At 46.1% G+C, this 22,304-nt stretch overlaps 4 protein-coding genes and 1 long non-coding RNA gene across 8 annotated transcripts; 1 reads left to right on the top strand and 4 right to left on the bottom strand.

Moving 5' to 3' along the window:
• Positions 1-2,593: 2,593 nt before the first annotated feature.
• On the bottom strand, positions 2,594-4,724 carry LOC100846829 (aspartyl protease family protein At5g10770). The gene is made up of 2 exons (XM_010237597.3): positions 4,433-4,724; positions 2,594-4,326 (listed from the first exon to the last, which is right to left on the bottom strand). The coding sequence occupies exons 1-2, from the start codon at positions 4,584-4,586 to the stop codon at positions 3,041-3,043; spliced, it is 1,440 nt and encodes a 479-aa protein (XP_010235899.1). The 5' UTR covers positions 4,587-4,724; the 3' UTR covers positions 2,594-3,040.
• A 931-nt stretch (positions 4,725-5,655) lies between these two features.
• On the bottom strand, positions 5,656-7,202 carry LOC104581291. The gene is made up of 2 exons (XM_010237596.3): positions 6,616-7,202; positions 5,656-6,457 (listed from the first exon to the last, which is right to left on the bottom strand). Exons 1-2 carry the CDS (start codon positions 7,046-7,048, stop codon positions 5,904-5,906), a joined length of 987 nt encoding a protein of 328 aa, XP_010235898.1. The 5' UTR covers positions 7,049-7,202; the 3' UTR covers positions 5,656-5,903.
• Positions 7,203-8,335: 1,133 nt separating this feature from the next.
• Positions 8,336-11,786, bottom strand: LOC100842961 (protein-tyrosine-phosphatase IBR5). Of its 4 annotated transcripts, none has more exons than XM_024460723.1 (6): positions 11,339-11,479; positions 10,999-11,125; positions 10,057-10,198; positions 9,548-9,605; positions 9,341-9,447; positions 8,336-8,801 (listed from the first exon to the last, which is right to left on the bottom strand). In XM_024460723.1, the coding sequence occupies exons 2-6, from the start codon at positions 10,999-11,001 to the stop codon at positions 8,500-8,502; spliced, it is 612 nt and encodes a 203-aa protein (XP_024316491.1). In that variant the 5' UTR covers positions 11,002-11,125; positions 11,339-11,479; the 3' UTR covers positions 8,336-8,499. The 4 variants fall into 4 exon arrangements, with proteins under 4 accessions (XP_024316491.1, XP_024316492.1, XP_014756316.1 ...); XM_024460724.1 differs by having other exon boundaries at positions 10,099-10,198; XM_014900830.2 differs by lacking the exon at positions 10,999-11,125 and having other exon boundaries at positions 11,339-11,786.
• Positions 11,787-12,037: 251 nt separating this feature from the next.
• Positions 12,038-16,335, bottom strand: LOC100846520 (65-kDa microtubule-associated protein 1). The gene is made up of 10 exons (XM_014900827.2): positions 16,176-16,335; positions 15,576-15,758; positions 15,255-15,458; positions 14,617-14,874; positions 14,249-14,464; positions 13,968-14,123; positions 13,589-13,897; positions 13,379-13,466; positions 13,050-13,198; positions 12,038-12,665 (listed from the first exon to the last, which is right to left on the bottom strand). The coding sequence occupies exons 2-10, from the start codon at positions 15,627-15,629 to the stop codon at positions 12,327-12,329; spliced, it is 1,773 nt and encodes a 590-aa protein (XP_014756313.1). The 5' UTR covers positions 15,630-15,758; positions 16,176-16,335; the 3' UTR covers positions 12,038-12,326.
• A 4,763-nt stretch (positions 16,336-21,098) lies between these two features.
• On the top strand, positions 21,099-22,155 carry LOC112271764. The gene is made up of 2 exons (XR_002965129.1): positions 21,099-21,510; positions 21,644-22,155. It is a non-coding gene; the product is annotated as an uncharacterized LOC112271764 (long non-coding RNA).
• The last annotated feature ends 149 nt before the right edge of the window (positions 22,156-22,304 follow it).

Genomic DNA, 22,304 nt, shown 5'->3' with positions numbered 1-22,304 from the left:
GATGATCTATTTCGCGTATATCCTCCGCGGCCGCGTAAGCAACTCAGCATCCAATCAAGTGCACTCCCGTGTGGATGCTCTCGAGCCTGTGACGCACCGTGCTACTCTATATACTCCGTACGGAGTACGCAGTATTACACGGTAATCGATTGTTTTTCTTGTACGATGATCTGTGATGGGTGTCGATTGGTTGGTTGACATATGATATTTTAAAATTTAGTTGCATGATCAGATGATGCTATGAAAATGAAATGTAGGGTAGGTAGAACTGGACCAAGTCTACGCGCTATCCTGGAGAGACGATTCATGGATATTTAAACCAGACATAATAAGCAACTCTCTCCGATCCAAAATAAGTGTCTCAGTTTTGAAATAATTCTAATTGAAACGTAGTTCGAGATCCACGACACTTATTTTGAATTGAAGGTAGTATTAAAGAATTAACACAGAGAGTCAAATGGTCAATTTGGTAATTTTGGGGGCCTGGCAACCTTCTCATGAACATTGATAGATCGCTGTCTTGCTATATATGTCCTCTAAATTTTATTATTTTAATTCTCCAATTCCTTCTGAGGACTTGATATGCATTTTAATTACAGTTTTTTCCGATAAAAATTGTAAAGTTTGGTAAAAATACAAACTGTGAAGGGCCGGTCCAGACTTGTCGACCATGGTTGTTGGTTGCTCTTTCAGCAATACATGGTGTTGACAAAATTGCCTTCTTGTCATGGAAATGTTTTTTTTTGTCGAAAAGGATGACAAGGATAAAAAAACATTCATCATTGTGCGGCGATACATATCCACATGCCATTAATTAGCCCCCTCTCTCCCTCTGAATTGCCGTCTCTGGTCCAAATGGCATCACTTCTAAATTTTGTGTTGACATTGCAGCCGATTAGATAGCCTTTCGTAATCAGTTTGGAAAAGAAGAAGAGAGAGATACTCCCAGGAATCCACAGCTAATTTAGCTAATCTTGTTCTGCCGTGCATTTGCTAGTAAACAAAGTGTACGTACGTACTACCTCGACCTTGACTAGCTTCTTTGTTCGCTTCTGCTAGATGGACGCGGACCCACCCGTCATCCAGAGGCTAGTTTCCACCGCTACGCTCGCCCGTCTCCTCCGCGTTTAACAATTCAGTTTGCAATTTTCTCACCAAAAAACAGTCCTCTTTGTATTCAGGACGTGCATTCGGTTTTTGGTTGAGTTTATACGGTTTTGGGTTAATACGATTTGTATATTTCAATTAATATGGTTTTGTGTTACACTGCGGCTGCAGTACTGCTGCTCCCTTCAGCTCTAATCCAAGTAACGTTTTGCACGATAACAAACTTTGTCTATTACTCCGTCACTCCGTCCTTATTTGTAGTATATATAAAGAGTATTAAACTTAAGAAAATTATAATATTCAGAAAATATTTTCCGAGAAATATCTGAGCATATGATTTTCCGTTTTACAATCTTAATAGTCAAATTAATAGTTGCAGTCGAAAAACTTAAAAGTTGGACTAAAGATGAATATTAACTAGAGCAAGTACAATTTACGTACAGATTTCTTTTGCTCCTTGTGCACAAATGTACCGGGCGCTGCAATTAAATTATGACTTCTATATTTAAATTTACTCGATTATAAGATATGTGCAATCAAAACTTTTTTGCTCAAGAACTTGGTATTTTTTACTAATCAAGCACTTTGTCTTAGTAAAACTAAACAATGTCGTAAAACGGGAGGAGGATTAACTTCAAATTAAAAGGAAGGTGCTTCAATTATTTTATAGTATTAAGTACCCTCCGGTAATTTATAAATAAGTGAAATTTTGTATACCTATACGTTGTGTCAGACTTTTAACTTTGATTGGCTTGAGGGAGCTCACTCGGAGTTCAAATCTACTACTACTAACTTGACCAACAATAATTAGATTAACGATATGGGATTTGCATGCTGTAAAAAAACCATTGGATTCGTATTTGAAAAACATCATAAGTTAATGAATATATTTTTTGGCCGGAATATATTTTGATTTAACGACTGGTGTGTAATTCGTCTACATGTGGACATACGTGCAAGAAAAATAGCAGTTCATCTGGTCTTATTAACATGCATGTCATCACATTTAAAGCCTGGTATCTGTGTTCCGAAAAGGCAGCAGCAATCTTACTTTTCACTACTACTAAGCAGCAATCGTTACTTTTCTGTGAAAAGAAATACCCACTTTTAATAGAAAAATGGCACCCTGCACATTCATATGTGTTGTCCAATTCCACAGAGCAGCGCTCTTGACTCCGATAGTGCTGCCCTAGCAACCATTATCCACTGAACCCAATGTTGTTGAGCAAAACGGTCGTCCGATATTTTCTGAAATCCTGTCTGCGTTATGTGTTCCGAAAGGCATAAAGGCTTCTGAAATCGTACTTTTTTCGAACCGGAGATGAACTACTACTAAGTTTGCTTTTGTTTTAATAGAAAAAATGGACAAATGGCAACATGCACACTTATATGTGCTGTCCAATTCCACAGAGCAGTGCTCTTGACTTTCTGATGGTTGCGTTGGGCTAGCAACCCTTATGGCAATTATCCATTGAACCCGATGTTGTTGAGCAAAACGATCGTCCAATATTTTCTCCGGGCTCCACGAGTCGACAAAAGTACAAAGACTTGGCGAGATGCCTTCCAAAGCAGCCACTATCAGAAGAGTACGGTGGGTCCTCACCACCCTCCTAACTCTCCACTAGTTTTCGATGTAACCCGTCAGTTGCTCGTTCTTGAGTCATTTGACCGCGACACTCAAAAATCAAACGAACCGTGTCGCGCGTGCGTACGTCAACACGTTCACGCCTCTGGTTAATTAGCACCCCGAAGAGTATTCTGCACCTTCATCCACCAATGAAAGAAGAACTTCACCATCGTGTTTGTGTATGCCTCTGCCTTTTGCCGTGTACGTACACGTACAATACACACGTATGTATATACTCCTAGTACCTACTAGTATAATTTCGTTTTGTGAGAAGTAGCCAGTCACGAGTTAATAGTACCGAATCCGTCAGCAGGAGTGGGGCATGAACCCCACGGAGCTGCCGTCGAAGCGCACCGCGAAGGAGCGCTGCTGCACGTTCCCGAGGATGGCCGGGTCGCCGTCGCCGCTGTTGGTCGCGAACGCGAGGCAGCCGCTCGACAGGAACCCCGGCGCGTCCAGCTTCAAGGTGGCGCCGCCGCTGAACGTGAGGGACACCGTGGGCAGCGTCACGGTGCCGTAATCCGTGAAGTTGTAGCACGTGTCGAGGATCCCTGTCGCGGGCGCGGCCGGGTACCCGTAGGGCGCCATGGCGGCCCGGAACGCCGCCCGCAGCGCCGCGTAAGCCGTGGGCGGCAGCCGCGTGATCACCGTGCCCGTGTCCACCACCGTGCCCCCCGCGAACGCGGAGGCCGGGACGCCGCTCAGCTGCTGCCCGCCCACGCCGATGCCCGTGAGCATCACCATGTAGAACGTCGGCACGTCCCATGCCGTGAGGAGCCCCGTCGTGGCGAACCCGGACGCGCTGCTCGGCCCGCCCAGCGTGAGGAACCCCGTGGAGGACGGGCTGGGCGGGAGGCAGTAGGAGAAGACCCCTCCGCCGTAGGCGCCCGAGGTTTGCGAAGTCAGCGACATCCCCTTCCGGCCGAGCGCGAGGAGCCCGTCGATGCCGGCGAAGAGCCCCGCCTGCGCGTGGCCGCAGCCGAAGAGGAACCCGGTCACGGCGTCCGCGTCCGTCAGCGTCAGCGTGTCGGAGCCGTACACGCCGGTGGTGTTGGACCCGTCGCCGTAGCTGACCACGTACCCGCACTGCGACCCCGCCGCGCAGCCGTGCCCGTAGGTGCTCAGCTCGGAGCACGCGTCCGCGGCGCACGGCACGGCGGAGTAGGAGGATGATTTGGCCGGGTCGAAGAGCTGGTCCTTCTGGGCGTAGCACGCGGGCGCGGCGCAGGGCGCGCACTGCACCCAGGAGACGTCGCTGCCCGTGTCCACCTCCACCGTCTGGGCCACGCCCGGCGTGCCCAGGCTCACCGTCACCACGTACTGGAGCGTGCCGATGGAGTGGCCGATGTTGGCAGGTATCGTCACCGACTTGGAAGAAGAAGCGGCCGTGAACTGCTGCAGCCCGCCAGGCCCCTTCGCGCCCGACATCCTCCTCTGTATGTACTCCGCACGCCGCTCGTCCGCTCGTAGCACCTCAGCGAACGACGGCGCAGACGCCGACCTCGACGGGCCGGCGCACGGCCCGTGACGGTGCGTCAGCCGCAGCACGGCCGAGGTGCCGTTCCCCCGCTGCAGCTGCTGCTGTGCGATCACTGAAAACCGCAAAGAATTGGAACCAACAAAATCAACAAACTCTGCTGCAAGCTAGTACTACTAACAGCTCGAGAGAAGCAAGTCGATCGATCGCTGCTACCCCACCTCGGCCGGGATCGTCGTCGCAGATCGTGCTGCTCGACGCGGCGAAGCTAGCGGTGGAAACGGTGACATAGCTCCCCACCCTCGCGGCGTCATGGCGGGGCAAGAAACAGAGGAGGGACGACAGCAGGAGGACGCGGTGCACCGGGAAGGCCATGGCGCGCGCGTCGGCTCGGCCCGGGCGACCGATGTGGACAAAGCACGGCGCCTAAATAAAGGCGGGCCAACCGGGGCGTCGCGTGCGAGGCAGCTCGGTGCTGTGCGTGCCATCCCAATTCCACCCATATCATGTGGTGGTGGAAGAATTCTTCCTGCCTTTGGCCGTTTGGGTGCGTGATCGTGCCTGGTCTCTTTTCCACTCCCCACCGAAAACAGACTTCGCTTCTGAGGGCGACGCCGACCCGGGTGTCGTGCCGGGTGCGACGTAAGCTCATCTAAATTTTTGGAGCGATCTCAACAACGAGGGAGACGGTCGTTGGCTTCTGCGCGTTTCATACGTATCATCGGCTCATCGCAATTGGCAACCGAAGAACTGCATGATTGTTTTCCGTTTTGCGCATCAGCTTGACGTGCACGAGCACACGGCACGGCAGATTCTTCGACGCCGGCAAGCTTTGGGACCGACGGCTCAAATATTACCTACGGTGCTCGAGCTTGTGCTGTTTGGTGAATAGTAGCAGCAGCAGCAAGATGCTTAACTTTTGCAAGAAACTGGTGGACGAAACGAACCTCGACGCCGATGTCCCCTCTTTGTTCCATCCGGTAAAGAGGGCAAGCTCGCGACCAACTCATCATCATCATCATCAGATTCTTTTTGCAAGAAACGCACAAGCTGGGGCATAGAATTGTTACGGGACTTTAGGGGCCTTGTTTCATGACGGATACCTTTATCTAACACTCTCGCGCGGGTCTGCGGCGTTGTTGGGGAATCGGGATCATTTTGTAATGATATTCATTTTGACAAGCTAAGGTTTCTAATCCCTTGCAGGTTGTTTACTTGCGCATTAATTGATTATGGTCCTGGTCCATGTTACAGCTGCTGGAGCACCAGGAGCATAGTAACGAGTAACAACAAGCTGGAGTTTATTATAGGGAATTTACTCAACGGCTAGCAGTTTAGATAATTCCTAATTTTGTTGCACATGCTCCTGTTTATCTTCCTTTTGTTCCATACTGTTTTTTTTTAAGCATCATTTTGTTGCAAACTACTACTACTCCACAAGAAATTGGAATTGGAATATGTATCTTACATTTATTTTCCATCGGTCGGATAAACCTCTCAAACATACACTTCCACAGTCCACAGGCATTGGCCAGCGAGAATTCTAAAGCTCCTCGCACAAAAAAGAACGAAATATAAACAATACAAAATGCCTCATGAATATACGCAGGCAAGCAAAAAATAAAACAGACTCGTCATCTGATCAGAACACTGAATGAACGCGTGCTCGACGCATCCCATTCAGCTTCTGTGTCACCATCCTCTGAACATCAACGGCCTCGCGCCCACCAATCCTTCCCTCCCCATGGCCATCTCCATGCCGCAATGCTTCGGGCCGCGAGACGACACCCTTTGCCGGGTGGCAGCAGGCACAGCGAGGCCAGTGGTGCTCGCTCCTTCCAGCCGTGCCACCCCCAACGCCGGCGCGGCCACGGCCGCGGTTGGCACGGGCACTGATCTCTTGTATTGGCCGGACCACTTGGCCTGCACGTACCGCGCCCGCCTCCACGGCGGCAAGTGCATGCCGGCGCCCCGGATGGACTCCGCCGCCCCCGCGCACATTGCCGCGGCCACCTCCTTGAAAGCCTCCGGCGTCGCCACGAGCACCGGCGGGAGCGAGCGCAGGAGCTCCCTGTACTGGGCGCTGGGCCTCGCCGTCTCGAACTCGGCGGCGATGTTCACCTCCACGATGTAGCGAGCCGACGTGGGCATTGCCCACGGCAACTCCGTTTCCAGCACCACGTCCACGTACTCGTGGCTGCCCGCCGGCACGCTGCCGCTTCTTTCCCACGACGATCTGCAGATGCCTGTTTGCCGAATCACGAAACAAAAATGTCAATCCGTGTTGCTCATTGCTCAAGACGGCCCCCATTGGCCGGGTTGCTGCTACAAGTACAAAATTGCCCTTGCAGACGCGGAAACTTGAAAAGGTAAGTAGCAGAAGGATCGGACTCGTGGTACTAACCGGCATCGAACCCTCTCGCACGGAGACGGTCGGCGACGCGCTTCCTGACCCCATCGCCGCCGGCCGCGACGTTCGGCCCTGAAGCTGCATCCAAGACAGCACGCTCGGCCTCGTCGCGGATCCTCGCCGCCGCCACGTCGGCCGCCGCATCTGCCAGCGCGGCACGCAGCGTGTCGGCCCACGCGGCAGGAGGCTGCCGCGGCTCCTTGGCCTCCTTGGCCCCGGCATCCTTCTCCTCGCCGTATCCGTTGTAGAACTCGTGGACCAATTCGACCAGGCCGTCGTCGACGTCGACGCCCTCGTGCCCGGCGGACGGCGCGTTGCCGCTGAGAAACGGGCCCTGCAGCCGCGCCCTCGCCGCCTCGTCCAGCGCCGCCGTCGCCTTCTTGTACGTCATGATCGCCTCTGCCAATTGCTGTCGCGGAACAAGCATGGATAGTTGTTGCTGCGATCGATTGGGCTTCTCGCCGCCGCTGCTGGCCACTCGTGTGCGTTGGACACCCGATTTCCCAAGCAGTTTCGGTTTCCAAGTTGCGGTGATTGATCTTGCGCGACCGGGCGTTTTATATGTTTCGATGGGGGCACTGTGTGCGTGTCTAGGTTCGTCGCACACAGCTCTGTACGTCCAGGTGCAATGAACCTGGCAAGCACGGGGTATCCGTGTTGGCACTGGGCACTATCATTGTAAGCGTCGGTCGCAGTAAGATTGCTTACCTCTTATGGAAGCTTGAGTTACACGTACTCATTGTAACTGCCCACGGTGCGTCCAGATACATCAGATGTGCCAAATATATGAACTAAAATGACATATGGTGCTAGTTATACTCCATGATTCCTGAGTTCTCATTCAGACCTTATGTCCGGGTTCATGCTAGACATTTTTAGTTCATGGCATCACAATTTATTTTTTTCGTCAAAACACCTTTTGGCCGACAACCACATTATACGATGCGTTGCAGGCCCCGCCTCCACTCTCCCTTGTCTCTCCAACCCTCTGCCGTCTTTCTCCTGTCTTCATCCCTCTCTTGCATCTGTCTTCGTATCGATATCATCTCTCTCGAGACCGAGCAGCAGCCGGCGGCGAGTGGCTGGCCGCGTCAGTGACGGCGGAGGTGCCGCTAAGTCGGAGTCCGCATCGACACGGTGGGCCACAGAGGTGACGATAGAGGGGAGACGAGAGAGAGCCGGAGCTGAAAGTGACATAGCTGGTTGCGGTGGAGAAGGCGAGGACGTGCAATATTTGAGCTGGAGTGGAGACAACAACAAAGCGAAGAGTCGATGAGCCGCTGGCGAGATAAGTCCGATCGTCGGTACCCCGAGCTTAAAGGGATGGACGGAGTGGTGGCATTTGGGTTGGTGCTGGTGGCATGAGTTTGGCAGATTGGGGCAGTGCTGGCAGGAGATCCGCGAACTAGCAGCCCCGTTAGTTCTCATGCGCGTCTTGCACACATTGGCAAGGCTGAAAACATTTGGCTGTGGGGGCTTCTGCTTCAGCGTGTCCAGAGATGGTGAAGTGCAAGGATTGTGGGACACCGAGGATAATGTCAGGCAGTGTAATTTGCCATTACCAACCGTAAGGAAATGAATTACTTGGCAAAATCACAAGGGTCGTGTGTAGTAGTTTACGGCTGGGTGCATTAGTACGTTAAAGGCTCGAGTGCATGTAAAAAACAGGCTCGCAGTGCATATCATATGTTCCCAAGGTGTCATGCAGGCAAAGTAACACAATCAAAGCCACAGTGAATTGCTGAGTCTACTGCCATATAAGCCCACACATAATTTTCCAGAAACATTTCTCAATCTAGTGAAATCTAAAGTATCAAGTGACATCCGATAGACCTTGCTGTAACGCAGCAAGTTCATAACACAGCCTGTTAAGTCATCTTACGAGCTGTCCATCTGGTTATCGCATGAAGTTGAGGTGACCGTGCCACTGTTGCTAGGATTGACTTCCATAATACCCTCTCCAAAAGAAAAATTGCTAGGAACATTGTTTGGGCCAGCTCGCTCGAAAATGGATGGGACATGAGACTGGCTGAATGCAGGCACTTGTATGTCACCTGATGGTTCCGGGAAACCAAATCCGAGTGAAGGAAATGACTCAGTTAGAACCACAGTTTGAGCTAGTATGCTAGCATTTGGTCCAAAGAGCTTCTGTTCATACTCAACAAGTAGACCCTGAGAAGCTGTAAAAAAGAGGTTACGATTATCTTATGGTAATCCTAACACAATTGGATTGCAGCACCAACAAATCGGTCCATAATACTATTTGAAAATGCAAAAAGGGCATAATTACTCAACTGCTTAATTGTCTTTTTTTTTCATTAACAAGAATGACAATGACTTCATGAGAAAAAGAATAGCTAAATTTACTCTCCGACATGCCAAAATTAAGGAAACATAAGTAATAATCTGCATAAATGTCATCCATAAGCTCCTCCGGCCAACTTGCAATGAGAATGTTAATGACATACTATAAACCTAGCTCCTGAAAACATTTGATTCATTCAATGATAAGACATCTGTTTATTAATTAATAGGGCAGTCAAATTTCTTACCAAGTCCATTTCACTATATATAACTACTACCAATGATATAATTCAACGACAACACATCTCTCAATAACTAAAGAGGGTAGTCCAATTTATCTTCTCACACCAATTTCCCTATTACTGATTCAGATAAAAAAATTATGACGGGTTGATTGGCAAGCATACGAAATTACCTTCTGTCAGTAGCACCTGTGGTCGCCGGTCTTTCACCCACTGGAAACACTGCGCAACTCTCCACCCTCTAGACTTCATCAAGAAAGCTGTGACAACAGCGGCTGACCTGAAAAATGCTCCCAGAGAAGTATTGACCAATCAGTAGTGTATTCGAGATAAGCACTCATCAATTAACCACAACAATGCTAACAACTACAATAAAGCACCTGTTTTTCCCGGACATGCAATGGACAAGAACACGTGATTTCTCTCTTACACATTGTTCTGCAATTGCAGAGAAAGACACAATGAGCCAAACATCTTCATAGCCAGTAAGAGGGCAATGATATCTCCCAGCTCAGTATTGGAGAAGAAAAATACAACCTGTTCCCTATTGCAGTAGTATATTTGTTCATATATATGCAAAAAACGGCGGAAAAGGAAAGATAGGAATGCATTCAGCAGGTCAAAGAACTAAGAAGAGACAAAGTAGAACATATATTGATATAAAAATACATATTTCATTATTGTCAGAAAAAAACAAGTTTAAGGGCAGGACGGTTTCAAAAGTCATGTTCAAACAATCATGGGAAGGCCAAGCTACTAGAAGAAATGACAGGCGATAGACCACAATATGATAAAATTGAAAGAATATATGATGTAACAAGTTAACAACATAAGTTAAAAATGTCAGGTTCACAGGACAAACAAAGGGAAAATGTAGACAACATCCAACCTATTCCAGACCAAAATGCTGAAAGCATAATATGGACCATACGTAGAAACTGGGTTGCACCATCAAAATCCAAAGTTTTATCATCTTGAAGGCAGTGATAAGCGAATAAATTCCGATAAAGATTATGGCAATCTGGCATGGTCTGTTAAGAAATACACTGTGAGTAACCTTCGAATTTCAAACGAAGCATGAGATAAATAAAGTTGATGCTGACATGCTTAACTTCTAAACAGTAGACAACAAATACAATATTATGTTGCCAATTATCATATTTATTTGAGCAGTTCATCGCAAGGATATATTAAAATGAGGACAGAACAAGAAGATCGCTGCAAAAAGTTCCTCAACTTTTTTTCCCGTCGACATTTCTCATTTCTTAGTAATTTCATATTAACAAGCATTATTAAGTAAAATTACTATATCGGTTTATATCATGTTCAATTGTTTTGCTAATTTCAGTTACCTGATGAAACCTTAAGTGCCAGATATCAGGTTAGCATGTATGAAAGCATACATAAATAGTCGTAATTAGAAACATATGTTGTTCATCACTTTCAATACCATTTATTAAAATCAGTCAAAGATAACCAGTGATTCACACTCTTTTATATAAGTTTCTCAATCAAGTGCCACTCTTTCAATTTCGCACGTGGCTCCTCCTATTCGACATCTGGTTCAAAGAAGCCATTCGTGATGTTTGTCTTTTTCTTGCTCTGAAGGAACATTTTTTGTTTCAATTCACCACAAGGTTTCTACACATTAAGCATTCCCTTTTCCTTGCAAGCAACTTCATTTAACTGCATACTAAAATATACAAGCAGTCCTTATTTACCATACCCAAAACAGACAAAATAACCTTTCAAGCAAGTGTAGCGTATGATAAATTCATGACTCAAGAGGTACTCCATAAGTAGACAGTCACAACGATGCATGACATATTACCATTGGACTGTACAGGAATCTGTAACGGTGCAATGCTCACGTCAAACCACCCTTCTTGCAACATTTATACCAGCGAGTGGACAAATTGTATTAGGAGTAGAGGACAACCTTTCCGCCTTCTCAGCAACTAATCAATACAACAGGGCAAACTTACAACTCGAGAATCACGCTTTCAAACAATCCCAAAAATTACCAAACCCTAGAGCAAAAGCGCACAGAGAATGAATATTGCACAAAAGGGCATCATGGATTCAAGATGTAATACATCCCCGACTTCACCATCCGCAAAATAATCAAACTAAGGTGGAACGGGGATCGGGAGAAGGGTCACATTACGCACGTTGAGGATGTGGGTGATGTTGAGCGTCTTGAGGACCTCGGAGCGGGAGGCGTTGTCGTAGCTGCCGAGGAAGAGGAAGTCCTTGAGCACCTGGGTGGGGAAGGCAGAGTCCAGCTTCGCCGGGGGCACCGCCTCCGCCGCCGCCGGCCTGTGGCCACAAACCCCGCATATCTCAGCTTGCGTTTTGTGGTCTGAACCAATAGACGCAAGGCAAGCACAAGCCTTGCACACGGCGGCGGCGGGAGATGGGTGCAGTGGAGAAAGGTCAAGGAGCTCGCCACCGACGATGGCAGCGACGGCGGCAAGAACATGGCGCTGGCCAGCAGGGCCGACAGCCTCTTGCTCTGTATCAAGCACCGTTTCCCGGGCCTCTCGCAGACCACCCTTGACACAAGCAAGATCTAGTTCAACAAGGTGAATCAGGAAACTGTATTTTTTCCAAGATGGCCACGTCAACGGTTAACTTGCCTAATCTTGCGCTAAACCGTCTTGAATGTGCCATGTGAGGATGATTTATCTAGTATTAGGAATTTCAGGGTTATAACTAAACAGTTTTCGATTTCTGAGGTTATGTGTCCGGAGACATACATTTGAGATGAAATATCAACTTCTTTCTTAATGCATGTGTCGAATGGGATTGACGTCGCTGACAAGAGGGGCACGTCCATGTGAAACGACTTTCATCATGAAGGCCAAACAAGCACCAAACAAACTACGCAGTACATTACTGTCAAAAAACAACAACTGCGCAGTACATAGAAACCTCAATTTACCAACGACTACTTGTATATCCATTTAACTTCTAAGGATATGGATCAGAACTAGACAGCTGGTACAACTACTCAGACGTCAGGAGCACCACTGAGGCGCTAACCAATTATGAGAGCCATCTACAAGATTCAACACCAGATTATCAAACTCCAGTTTAGAACCTAACAAGAGATCACTACAAAAAACAGTGCAGAGCAACAGAAAGAGAGGCAACAATTCATGATGAACAAGGGATTGAATCGGTGTCAGAATGGTGAATGGATGTGTCATCTTCCTTGGCGGTTGCTGCTTTGCCCGGGGAAGCTGTTGTATTCGTCACAGCCAGACTCGCAGCAGAATCTTTCTTACAATCCTTGCCAGCAGACCGGGCACTCTTTCTCTCGTTCTGCTGAGTGCTTGTTGATAGTCTTCTACCTGGAGCAGCATTTGATGCACCATTGTCAGGCTTTGGGCTAGCTACCTTCTTTGCACCAGCCAGTCTATAGGGACTGACACGTGTTCCGAAGGGCCCTTCACGCTCGATGTTGAGTAGCTGCTCACTGTAGCGTTTTTGCTCCTGGAATTTGAAAGAAACAGAACAGATGACAGCTGATAGCAATCACAACATTTCATCGAAAATGATTAGTATCACCACAGCAACCTTATTGGTTTGTGTGGACCTCAAATATCTTCAACAAAACATAATGTAATTCGGGACTGAGGCAAACTGGTAACTGACAAAGAAATTCAGTATGCAACTACATAAGTGACGTCTATATGGGCACCATGGCGGATTGACTGTGGGGGCCTGGATAAAACACGTGCAATATATTGTAGCTACATGGCATTAATAGAAAGAAAGAAAGAATGGCATGACTAGAAGGACACAATTGCATTCCAATTCAATATGCAGTTGCCACTGAAAATCCTCTAAGAGTACAATAAAGGAAATAACACTAACCCGCATTTTTTTCTTCTCTTCTTCCTTCTCTTGCCTAAGCATAACATACTCATCCAACATAGCTAGAAGAGGAACCCCATCATACGTGAAGGATAGACCATGATTCTCTTCCCAAGCCCTCGTCTTGCCTACCAGTGTCTCAACAAGGGCTAGAAAAAAAATGCTTACATCAGCAAGTAACATACTTTAAGGAAAAAGGCATTAACATATTCTGCATTTTCCCACAAAGTAGCTCTTCTACACTAGACAGTAGTAAATGCATCAAAAGGAAGGCATCGAATTATTCAGTGTCACAGCAAAGATTATTAATTATGCACCAACAAAAGCACCTGGAATTTTGTTAACTTGAATACGAGCCTTTTCTGCACGTTTGAGATTCAGGTGGGCACCTCGGCCTGAATTATATCTGTTGTCGTCCTGCAAAAGGAATTAACAATAAGAAAAATATTCCAAACATGAATCAGTCAGTGGCACTACTTAAACAGCCTGAGAATACAAGCATGATAGCATGGTTTACTAGAACTCATAACTAGCAATACCCGGTTATAGTCTTCAAGCCAGCTTTCCTCCTCACATGCAGCAATCCATCTCTCAACTTTATCTAATATTTCTTTTCTGCTTAAAGCTTCTTCCCCTGCTTTGATTATCTGACTATCCATGTCAGCAATTAATTCTGAAGGTTCCATCCCTGACTCGATCAGTGCAAATATTTTATCATGGGCAGCTGCTGTGTCTAGCATTATGTGAGCAGCAGCATATATGTCTTCCAGCGTCGTTTGCTTCTTAAAAGCTATTTCTTTCATCTTGCTATATTTTAGCTCATCCAATCTCTGAACCTCAATCTCGGCCTGAATATCGGGGGGAAAAGGTCAAACAAGAAGACAAAAGGAAAATAAACAAGCTGTTGCTTCATCTCACTTGATTAATTATGTCTAGAGCAAGTGCTCCAGGTGCAGTAACTTCCTCGACAGTCGATGTTCTATTACAGGCAACATGATCAAACAAGCTTCTTTCCTCCGGGGGGGTATCCATGAGATCCCATAGATCATGTAGCTGAGTGGCAAGCTCTTGAAGCTGAAAATGAGTTTTTAATATTCATGAGATTGTAGAGGTAGGAATAGATTTTTTTTCTTTTTTTTTTGCGAGAAGGAATAGCATAGTTGTTGATTGATCAGAACATAAATGGAATACATGCTCACCTTTTTTAACCTCAACCTTTTGTCCTCATTAAGAGTAGCTATCGTCCTGTCAAGTTTAGACAGGGTATCATTGCTAATGCTCTTGCGATCCTTACCAATAGAGTCGTCTAGACTGTTATGAACTTCAGTTATTGTGCTAAAATAATCCATCCCCGATACAGTACAGAGATCTTGTACTGTATTTACATGCTCAAGCACTTTCTCCAGTCTCTCTCTCTGTAATGTCAAGGGAAATGTATCTTATGGTCTCCATGACATCAAAGATACGCACGACCATGGACAAATACTAAATAGAACTACAAAGCAAATGAAACAGAGGCCAAGGCATTCCCCTTTTCGAAAAAAAATGAAAACAGAGAAGTGCACACCTTCTTTTTCTCGAGTTGTTGGAGCTGAGACTGAAAATCCCCAAGCTTCTCATCTGTCAGGTCGTCCTCATTAACTTGTGGTATTGCCACCTGCTGGCCTATCTCAAGACTACCAGCAATCTCACCCCTTATTTGCTCGATTCTTGACTGTACATCAGCAAATTCCTGTATTCTCTTCTTTTTCTGCTTGCCCAATTGCTCAAGTGTTGGAGCTAAAGCAGCTAGTTGTTGCTTGATTGTCCGTGTTGTTTTTTCAGGCTGCATAACTTAAGCATTATTAATTTTACACCTAAGTAATCTTTACAAAACATGTCAAAGTATCATCTCATATCTGGCATACAGTAAGTCAGTGACTAGTAAGATCAACTTCTTTGGAACTGAAATTATATAGACTAATAAAAGTACTAGCAAGGTCAGAATTGAATGTAATCTAGCATGGCAGATGACAGATCAGAACTGGAAGCCCAACACAGGAAACACCAAACATTGCTAGAGTGGATCCACAATAAATTTATTTATCTACAAGACACTGAGAATACAGAAAACTCTAGTGGATCAAGCATGCCTACATCTCTTCGTTGCTACAGTCGGACTGACATTAACCTAAATGTATTGAAAGCACACATATTTTCACATACACTCGTTGCTATGGATTTCTCTCCGAGGGCAGAAGCAAGCCTAGCAAGCTCCATCTTTGAGTAGTCCAGAGCTTGGAGAAGAAGGTCCCTTGACTTGAGTGCCTGGTCAACTTTCCTCTTGTAGACATCCAAGCATTCCTGATCCAACTGAAACAGAACTTTGTCGCGGTCCTTGTCGCTCTCGCCAACTTCGTCCCATACAAACTGATAACCGAAAAACAGAAAAGGAAAGAAATCACCGTGTCATCAAAATCAAACACGAGAAAGAAATAATCATTTGTTTAATGGCATGATCAAGTAAAGGGCAGAGTTAGCACGTACCTGTAATTTTTGCAGCAAGGATCCGCACGAAGTTTCACCATTCGCAGCAGCCATTCTGGAAGAGATGAATCCTTTCCTCCAAGGCTTGAGGCTATAGATTTTAGAGAAATCTAGCTTCTAGCTAAATCGAGGGCGAAACGTACTCCCAAACTCTGCCAACGCCAATGCTTGATCGAACCGAATCTGCCGGTTCAGTATTTGAATCAGATACAAATATATGGTGAAACTAATAAGAGAACCATAGTTGGCACTCTAGCCAGTTCTCCTGAACTTAACATCTCCATCCTAAGTTTCAGATACTGTTAGGTGCTAAGTGTTACTCCACCTACTATAAGTAATCACTAACTAGAAGTAATCACTAACTGCCACACAGACCAGCACCAGCAACCAAAGCACAGAAGTCGCACAGTTCTAAAAACACAAACAAGCACGAGCGGAGGACTCAGTAGGGCAAGGTAGGGCGGCCCTACCTTGATTTTTGCCTCAGTTATGAATTGGGGAAGATGAAACGGGAAGCTAAAGGGCGGAATCGGTTCGTGGGGTAATGGGAGGAAAAACGGTCGGGAGAGAGAGAGAGAGAGAATCGAAGGGGAGATCAACCTGCGGCCGAGGCGCTCGCGCGAGGAGAAATACGAGCTAGGGGCTGGGGCGCTCGGCAGCGGGATGGGGACGGAGGGGTGGCGGCGCTCGCGCGATGAGGAAGACGAGTCACGGAGTACGAGACCTGATCTGGTCTAGTTGTCCATCGAGTTAGACTGGTGCATTGATCTTTAACCACACCTTTTCTAGGAGAAAATAAAAAAGAAAGGGACCGCGGGAGGAAAGTGAGCAGACATGGATTGCAGGTCGTCCTAGTGCCACCACACAACAGCGACCAACGAGACGATGGGATCGTAGAAGGGGGCTCCATTTGCTGCCGTGGAGGTCGCCGTCTCAGCTCCCGTCGTCGCCGCGAGATGAAGAGAGGAGACAGGGATAAGTGACGAACTGAAAAACAAAAACACAAAAGACAGTCAATGTCGTTTTATGCTGTGGAATCGATTGATGTACGATGGCCGAACAATCTGTTTTGCCATCGAACCAGAGGAACTGAGAACAAGCAACCAAAGAGTAAATGAGATTTTTTAACATGTTTTCACATTTGCAATGTCACATGTCACGTATTTAAGAAGTTAAAGTTTCAGCATGATGGAAAATTGGACCATGTATCATATGATTTTCTTTCGAGTGAGGGGGACGGAGCACTCGGCAATGAGATAGGGTAGAGGGAGGGAGAGGTGTATAAGCTGGCCAACAGCTCGCTTTGCTACTAACCGGGCTTAGCCTGGCCCGGCCCTCAGACTCACATATAAGAAGTTAGTCGCACAATTCATCCGATGTAAATAAGAATTTGTATTTTGCTTGTACTTGTCTATTTTTCTCGTCCTTTTAACTACTGATGAAGTGTTTTCTTGTATAACACACTCCTAATTATTTTGGCTATATACAGTTGATGTCCATACACGCATGATTACTCACTATTGTCTTAATTGTCTTTCTTTTACCTGCATTTTTTTGCTTAATGACAATAGAGAATCATTATCAAGTGGTGCATTTTTCTTTAGCTAAGTATAAGAAGTACCGATTCGACAGATCATGTTTCGGCTCTTGTAGTTCTTGCTGATTAAATAGCATATCTCTAAAAGTATGGAGAAAAATCTTATTTATTGTGCAAAATATCTACCTGATCTTTTTAGATCAATAAATACTAAGATATCTTAAAAAATATAACTATATTTTTATTTTTATAAAAATTTGAGTTGTTGCTCGCCTGTTCACTAGACCTAGAAACTGTTCGCAAATCATATTCATTTTTATATATTATAGGTGGTAGATATTAATTGATATTTGGTACAAATTTGATGAATAAGACCGAAATATTTAAAGAACTCATGTAATACACAAGTGTAAAATAACTTTAAATTATAGTAACAAATATTTAGTTACTATACAAAATATGATAAGATGAACTAGATAGAATTGAATTGCAAAAAAGGGTAAACAAACCAAAATTATTAAAATATATTTTGGCAGACATATAAAATATTGCTAGAATAGGAGTTTGTCATGGCTCAAAAACATTTGTCCTCCGCCCATGCAAACAAGGCACGGGTTTTTGTCCGGTCACTACTTGAACCACTCCGACTTCGTCCAAAACCAGTAGAAACATCAAATTTTCCAAACCAATAGAAGGAACAAAAGCATTTTGACGGCCACACCCAAGCTAAGAGCGTTCCTTAGATACCACATTTAACTTTTTGCTCCTTTCGTATTTAGCATCAAACAACCAGATCTCGGCATGAAGTGTTGGAAGACTTACCAAATCGTGTAAATGAGAAGGAGGCCTGAAGCGGATGCATGAACTAGCGAGTCCGAGATGGAGCGAGTTAGGGAGACGGCGAGAGAAATTGAACAAAAATCTGCCGAAGTGACCTATTTCTTGCGCGTGCCAATATTTTGAGTATCCACTGTATTTTTTGGAACTGAATAGAATGAAAAAGAATTAGAAGAATAAAAAAAATCTAACATGGGGAGAAAGTTCCTCCGAAATTGGATTTGTTATTGTACTGTAAGGGGATTTATTTATCTAAAGGAAGGAACAAATGAGGATATGATAAAATTGCTTTAAATTTATTTTGTCCAAGTGGATATATTGCATAGTATTTTTTTCATTTTCCATCTTTTTTTCTATTTGAAAAATCGGTATGGTCGACTAGATGGGGGGGGGGGGTGAATAGGCGACTAACAATTTAACTTTTTCTTTTCACTTTTAAGGATACAAGCATCAATACATGGGTTCACTAAAACGTCTAAATGATGAACACCCCTAGTATGATGCAATAGCCGAAGCACGAGCACAAGCAATAGATAATCAATCGAAACTTGCTTGATAGCCGAAACACAAGATAAACAATTAAGCTTTGCAAGTAAGTAAAGGGGCAAAAATGATACCACACGGGGAGACGAAGATTTCACCGGAGTTCCACCTATTGGGGTCGGTGTACGTCTCCGTTTGGAGGAGTGCTCTACCACAAAGGTAGAGGCGCCACAAAGGCTCACTCTATTCTCCAACTAACCACACCACAAAGGTGGATGAGCTCTCACAACACCACAAAGGTGAGGTGAGTTCCACTAGTGGCTTCCTTGAGGGCGAACGTCGAACCCTTACAAACAAGGAGAAGGGCACAACTCCACAACTTAATTGGAGTCTCCTTCCCGAATCCTCAAGCACCTCCTCACAAGATTGGAGGCCTTGAAGAGATACCTTCCGGTTAGGGATCCCAAAATCCCAAGAGTAACAAAATCCACAAAGGAAACAAGGGGAATCAACTTTTTGCTTTGGTGAAACCCTAGATCTAGATCTCGTCCTCCAATCCTCAAAGAATCAACAAGGGGGGAGCTCTATGGAGGAAGATATAGCACTTTGAAGCTTTAGAAGTGGTATGGAGAGAGTTGGGCTTCAGATAAGTTCATCCCGAGGTAGGAGATGACTATTTACGGGGGTCCCAAAATCTAACCGTTATGCACTAAATCTGCCGGGAGGAAGTTCCGGTACCCAGGAACTTCCGCCCTTGTTCCGGTTCAACCTCCGCCAAACACAAATGATTTCCAGTAGCATCACGGAGGTAGGCCGGACGTTGGGTGGAAGTTTCGGGCCTGGAACAGACCTGGCAACACAGTTAGACTTTGGGTGGCTCTCTCTCGCACGGGCAGGCTTTATGTGGGTGCAAATATGATAGTTTGTGTACGTGAAGTTGATTCACCCATTACCTTCCCATGTGGACTCCCTCTTAATAGTACGGAGTTCCTACGACTCAATATAAATAAAAAGCCGCTAAACACCGCTATGCTTCTTTCCTTTTTGAGGGCAACGAACCGTCTTATGTCATATGATCTCAAATCTGAAACACTCGAGCACATGGTTGGTCCACGAGTCATGTTGTCATTAACACCAAAACACTTAGGGATCGAAATGCCCTTTCACTATTCCACTTCACCTAGATGTGTACAGTGGGCCTGTGGCTGTCCTTCTGTAGTGCAGTGGGTTCCACACGTGGTATCTCAGTACGACATGGTGGTCGCCTCAACCGCCCGAACCAACGAAGCGATCAAGCGATCATCGGATGGTGTCAGACACCACGCTTGTCAGATGGAAAGTACTCCTGCGAGTTACGACTTGTCCACGAGATCCAAAGCATTCTTCCACCAAGGAATGTCATTCAAAGAGAACACGAGATGAAAATTTTAATATGGAAAACCTTCAAATAGAGGAGTTTGGAGCTATCAATTTCAAAACTCGTTCAAGTTATGTCGTTAAAGTTTGGTGCTCTGTACTTTTATTTAGTTATGATAGATTGCGGCCACAATGCGACAACAGTTGTGTAGTCTTATACATGTACGATACTTTATCGGAGGTCCGAAACCGACCAACTAACTTTTGTCCTGCATATATGGATACTTGACCACCAGGGGCGGAGCTAGGATGGAGGGCCACTAATGTCCGCTTTGTTGGACCGGTGCCATTTTCTACAAATGAAAAATATGCTTTACTTATTTACAAAGGAATTGCAGCGAATCATTGGTGTCAGCTAACACCACAAGTATAACCTAGCTCCGCCCCTGTTGACCACCTCCATGTTGAAGGAGTGCATCCAGTGCATTATTTTGCACTCCTAAACCCTCATGGTGCCACATGGGCTTGTCGTATGTCCGATTAATGTTCACTGAGCCAAAGATCGCGGGGTTTGAGCTCGGGGTTCAATGTTTCAAGGAATTCTTCATCTTGTTTCATCTTCGTCTGTTCATTTGTTTGCGAGATCCGGATTTTAGTGCTTAGCTCCTTCAACTTAGAGAATGGAGACCACCTTCCTTACTCCATCGGTTGCCTTCTCCTTCATCGATGACGATTCTAAAGACTCAGAGCACAGATTTTAATGGCCACATCATTTATACCATGTGAATGTGGAGTATTTAGTAAGAGAGAAACATTAACATATGGTCTTTCTGACGTTCTGGTCTCGGCATTTTGCTGCGCTAGCTCTTCAAGCATTGATAGAGTTTTCTTTCATCGTGTTTTGTACGTATCTATTGTCTCATAGAGAAAAAAAAATACAATTACAATTTCTCAGTCGATTTAGGCCCTATTTAGTTAGACTTAAAGCGCGGTTTTTCGCTTTTTTGCTTGACATGATGGTACAAACAAGTTAAAGTTTTTTTTTGTTATAAGCCAAAATCAAAAGCAACAAGTTAAGACCAACTAAACCGGTCCTTAGAAATATTTATTCTTGTGTGACATTTAAAGTTGTCCAATTTAATGGTCATATTCTCTTTCCTCTGCATTTGGACTCTCAATAACCAAGTTGGATGGTTTTGCTACGTCAACTTAGAAATAGATAGTCTGTAAAATAGCAAAAGAAAAAAACAGTAAAGCAAACGGCGGCGTGACCCGCGAGCAAAACTGATAGATATAAATGTACCCTACACTTTAACCTGCCATGCATTCTTTTCTTTGGTTTTCTGCCACGCAGTTTCAAACCTACCATTCTCACGAGAGAGGTCGACGGGTGGTTCGAGAGGACTTGGTTTGCTTTAGCCAGCCAACCTAACTACACGCCTACAGCAACGACGTGCGACACTCGTCTCCGGTCCCTCTCTGCTCCAGGTGTGCCGCGCGACATGTATTCTGCCGTCTCCGCTACGAGCCACCGGCCGGTGGCAGCCGCCACTGGCCTTCTGTTCCTGGCCGTTGCCATGCATCAACACATCGCTGCAGGAGCCGCACCAACTGCTGGTGCTGCTGTGCAACACGTCGTCGGAGGTGACCCGGGGTGGGACGTGGCCTCCGACGTGCTTGCCTGGGCAGCGGACACGCACTTCGCGGTCGGAGACACCCTCTGTAAGCAGTCAAACACCAGTACACCACCAGACACCAGTCTCAAAAATAGCATTCGTGTATCACATTTACATTGCGGCCACAGGAGACTGACTGACTTAGCCGTGGGGGGTCGATCGATTTATGCATATCTCAGGGTTCAAGCACGAGGCGGCGTGGCGGAGGTGGGAGGCGATGCAGGAGCGGGCTGAAGCTGCGCGTCCACGTGGCGGCGTCTGCCGCTTAGAGCTGCAACTTTGTGAACCTGAGAGTCACCGTATTGCACCTCTACTGCCGCGTCGCCGCGGGGTGGAGGAAGAAGACCAAGCCGCCGCAAAGGCGCCCGCGCCGTCGGCTTCGAGTGGCGCCCCAGGCGTGGCGGCAGTGGCACCTCTGCCGATGCGCCGTGTGTTGCTTTTGGTCTTCGTTTGGTGCTTCCTGTTGCTGGGTGTGTAGGGAAATGATCATTTCGTGTGGTACTGCTTCTTGTTCCTGGGTGTATGAAGGTGATCAGTCCTTGAGGTGATCGTGTTTGATCCGGTTGTGATGCTGTGCAGTGAGACGCGTATGGTTTGGTATCCTACATGTGCCCGTTTCCCTTCACGAATAAATGTACCGAGAGTAGCTTGATGCTCTATTTCATAGCAGAAAGCCAGACGAGCTGTCGCATATCGGTGTTTTCACTTTTGTGCATTTACCTTTGCATGGTCATAGGGAGAAGTGTGAAACATGGGACTAGAAAGACTGAATCCGAATGAGCAATGTGCATTCTGCATGAGGACTGAACTAGGTACGCTGTGAACCTGTCGCAGGACGGG

This window comes from Brachypodium distachyon, chromosome 3, assembly GCF_000005505.3.
Source record: "Brachypodium distachyon strain Bd21 chromosome 3, Brachypodium_distachyon_v3.0, whole genome shotgun sequence".
Classification (NCBI taxonomy): domain Eukaryota; kingdom Viridiplantae; phylum Streptophyta; class Magnoliopsida; order Poales; family Poaceae; genus Brachypodium; species Brachypodium distachyon.
Note: the sequence above shows the minus strand (reverse complement) of the source record. Positions and strands in the feature narration are given on the sequence as shown.

Excerpts from the sequence above, each read along its gene's own strand:
- LOC100846829 (XM_010237597.3), bottom strand. The coding sequence starts at position 4,586 with ATGGCCTTCCCGGTGCACCGCGTCCTCCTGCTGTCGTCCCTCCTCTGT. Across the intron at positions 4,327-4,432 it reads CGACGACGATCCCGGCCGAG|TGATCGCACAGCAGCAGCTG; the intron begins GTGGGGTAGCAG and ends TGCGGTTTTCAG.
- LOC104581291 (XM_010237596.3), bottom strand. The coding sequence starts at position 7,048 with ATGCTTGTTCCGCGACAGCAATTGGCAGAGGCGATCATGACGTACAAG. Across the intron at positions 6,458-6,615 it reads TGCGAGAGGGTTCGATGCCG|GCATCTGCAGATCGTCGTGG; the intron begins GTTAGTACCACG and ends TTCGGCAAACAG.
- LOC100842961 (XM_014900828.2), bottom strand. The coding sequence starts at position 11,507 with ATGCGGGGTTTGTGGCCACAGGCCGGCGGCGGCGGAGGCGGTGCCCCC. Across the intron at positions 9,606-11,338 it reads ACATCACCCACATCCTCAAC|AACAATGTGTAAGAGAGAAA; the intron begins GTGCGTAATGTG and ends CTGCAATTGCAG. Across the intron at positions 8,802-9,340 it reads ACAGGTGCTACTGACAGAAG|CTTCTCAGGGTCTACTTGTT; the intron begins GTAATTTCGTAT and ends TCTTTTTTACAG.
- LOC100846520 (XM_014900827.2), bottom strand. The coding sequence starts at position 15,629 with ATGGCTGCTGCGAATGGTGAAACTTCGTGCGGATCCTTGCTGCAAAAA. Across the intron at positions 14,465-14,616 it reads AACAACTCGAGAAAAAGAAG|AGAGAGAGACTGGAGAAAGT; the intron begins GTGTGCACTTCT and ends TTGACATTACAG. Across the intron at positions 13,467-13,588 it reads GGCTTGAAGACTATAACCGG|GACGACAACAGATATAATTC; the intron begins GTATTGCTAGTT and ends TTCCTTTTGCAG.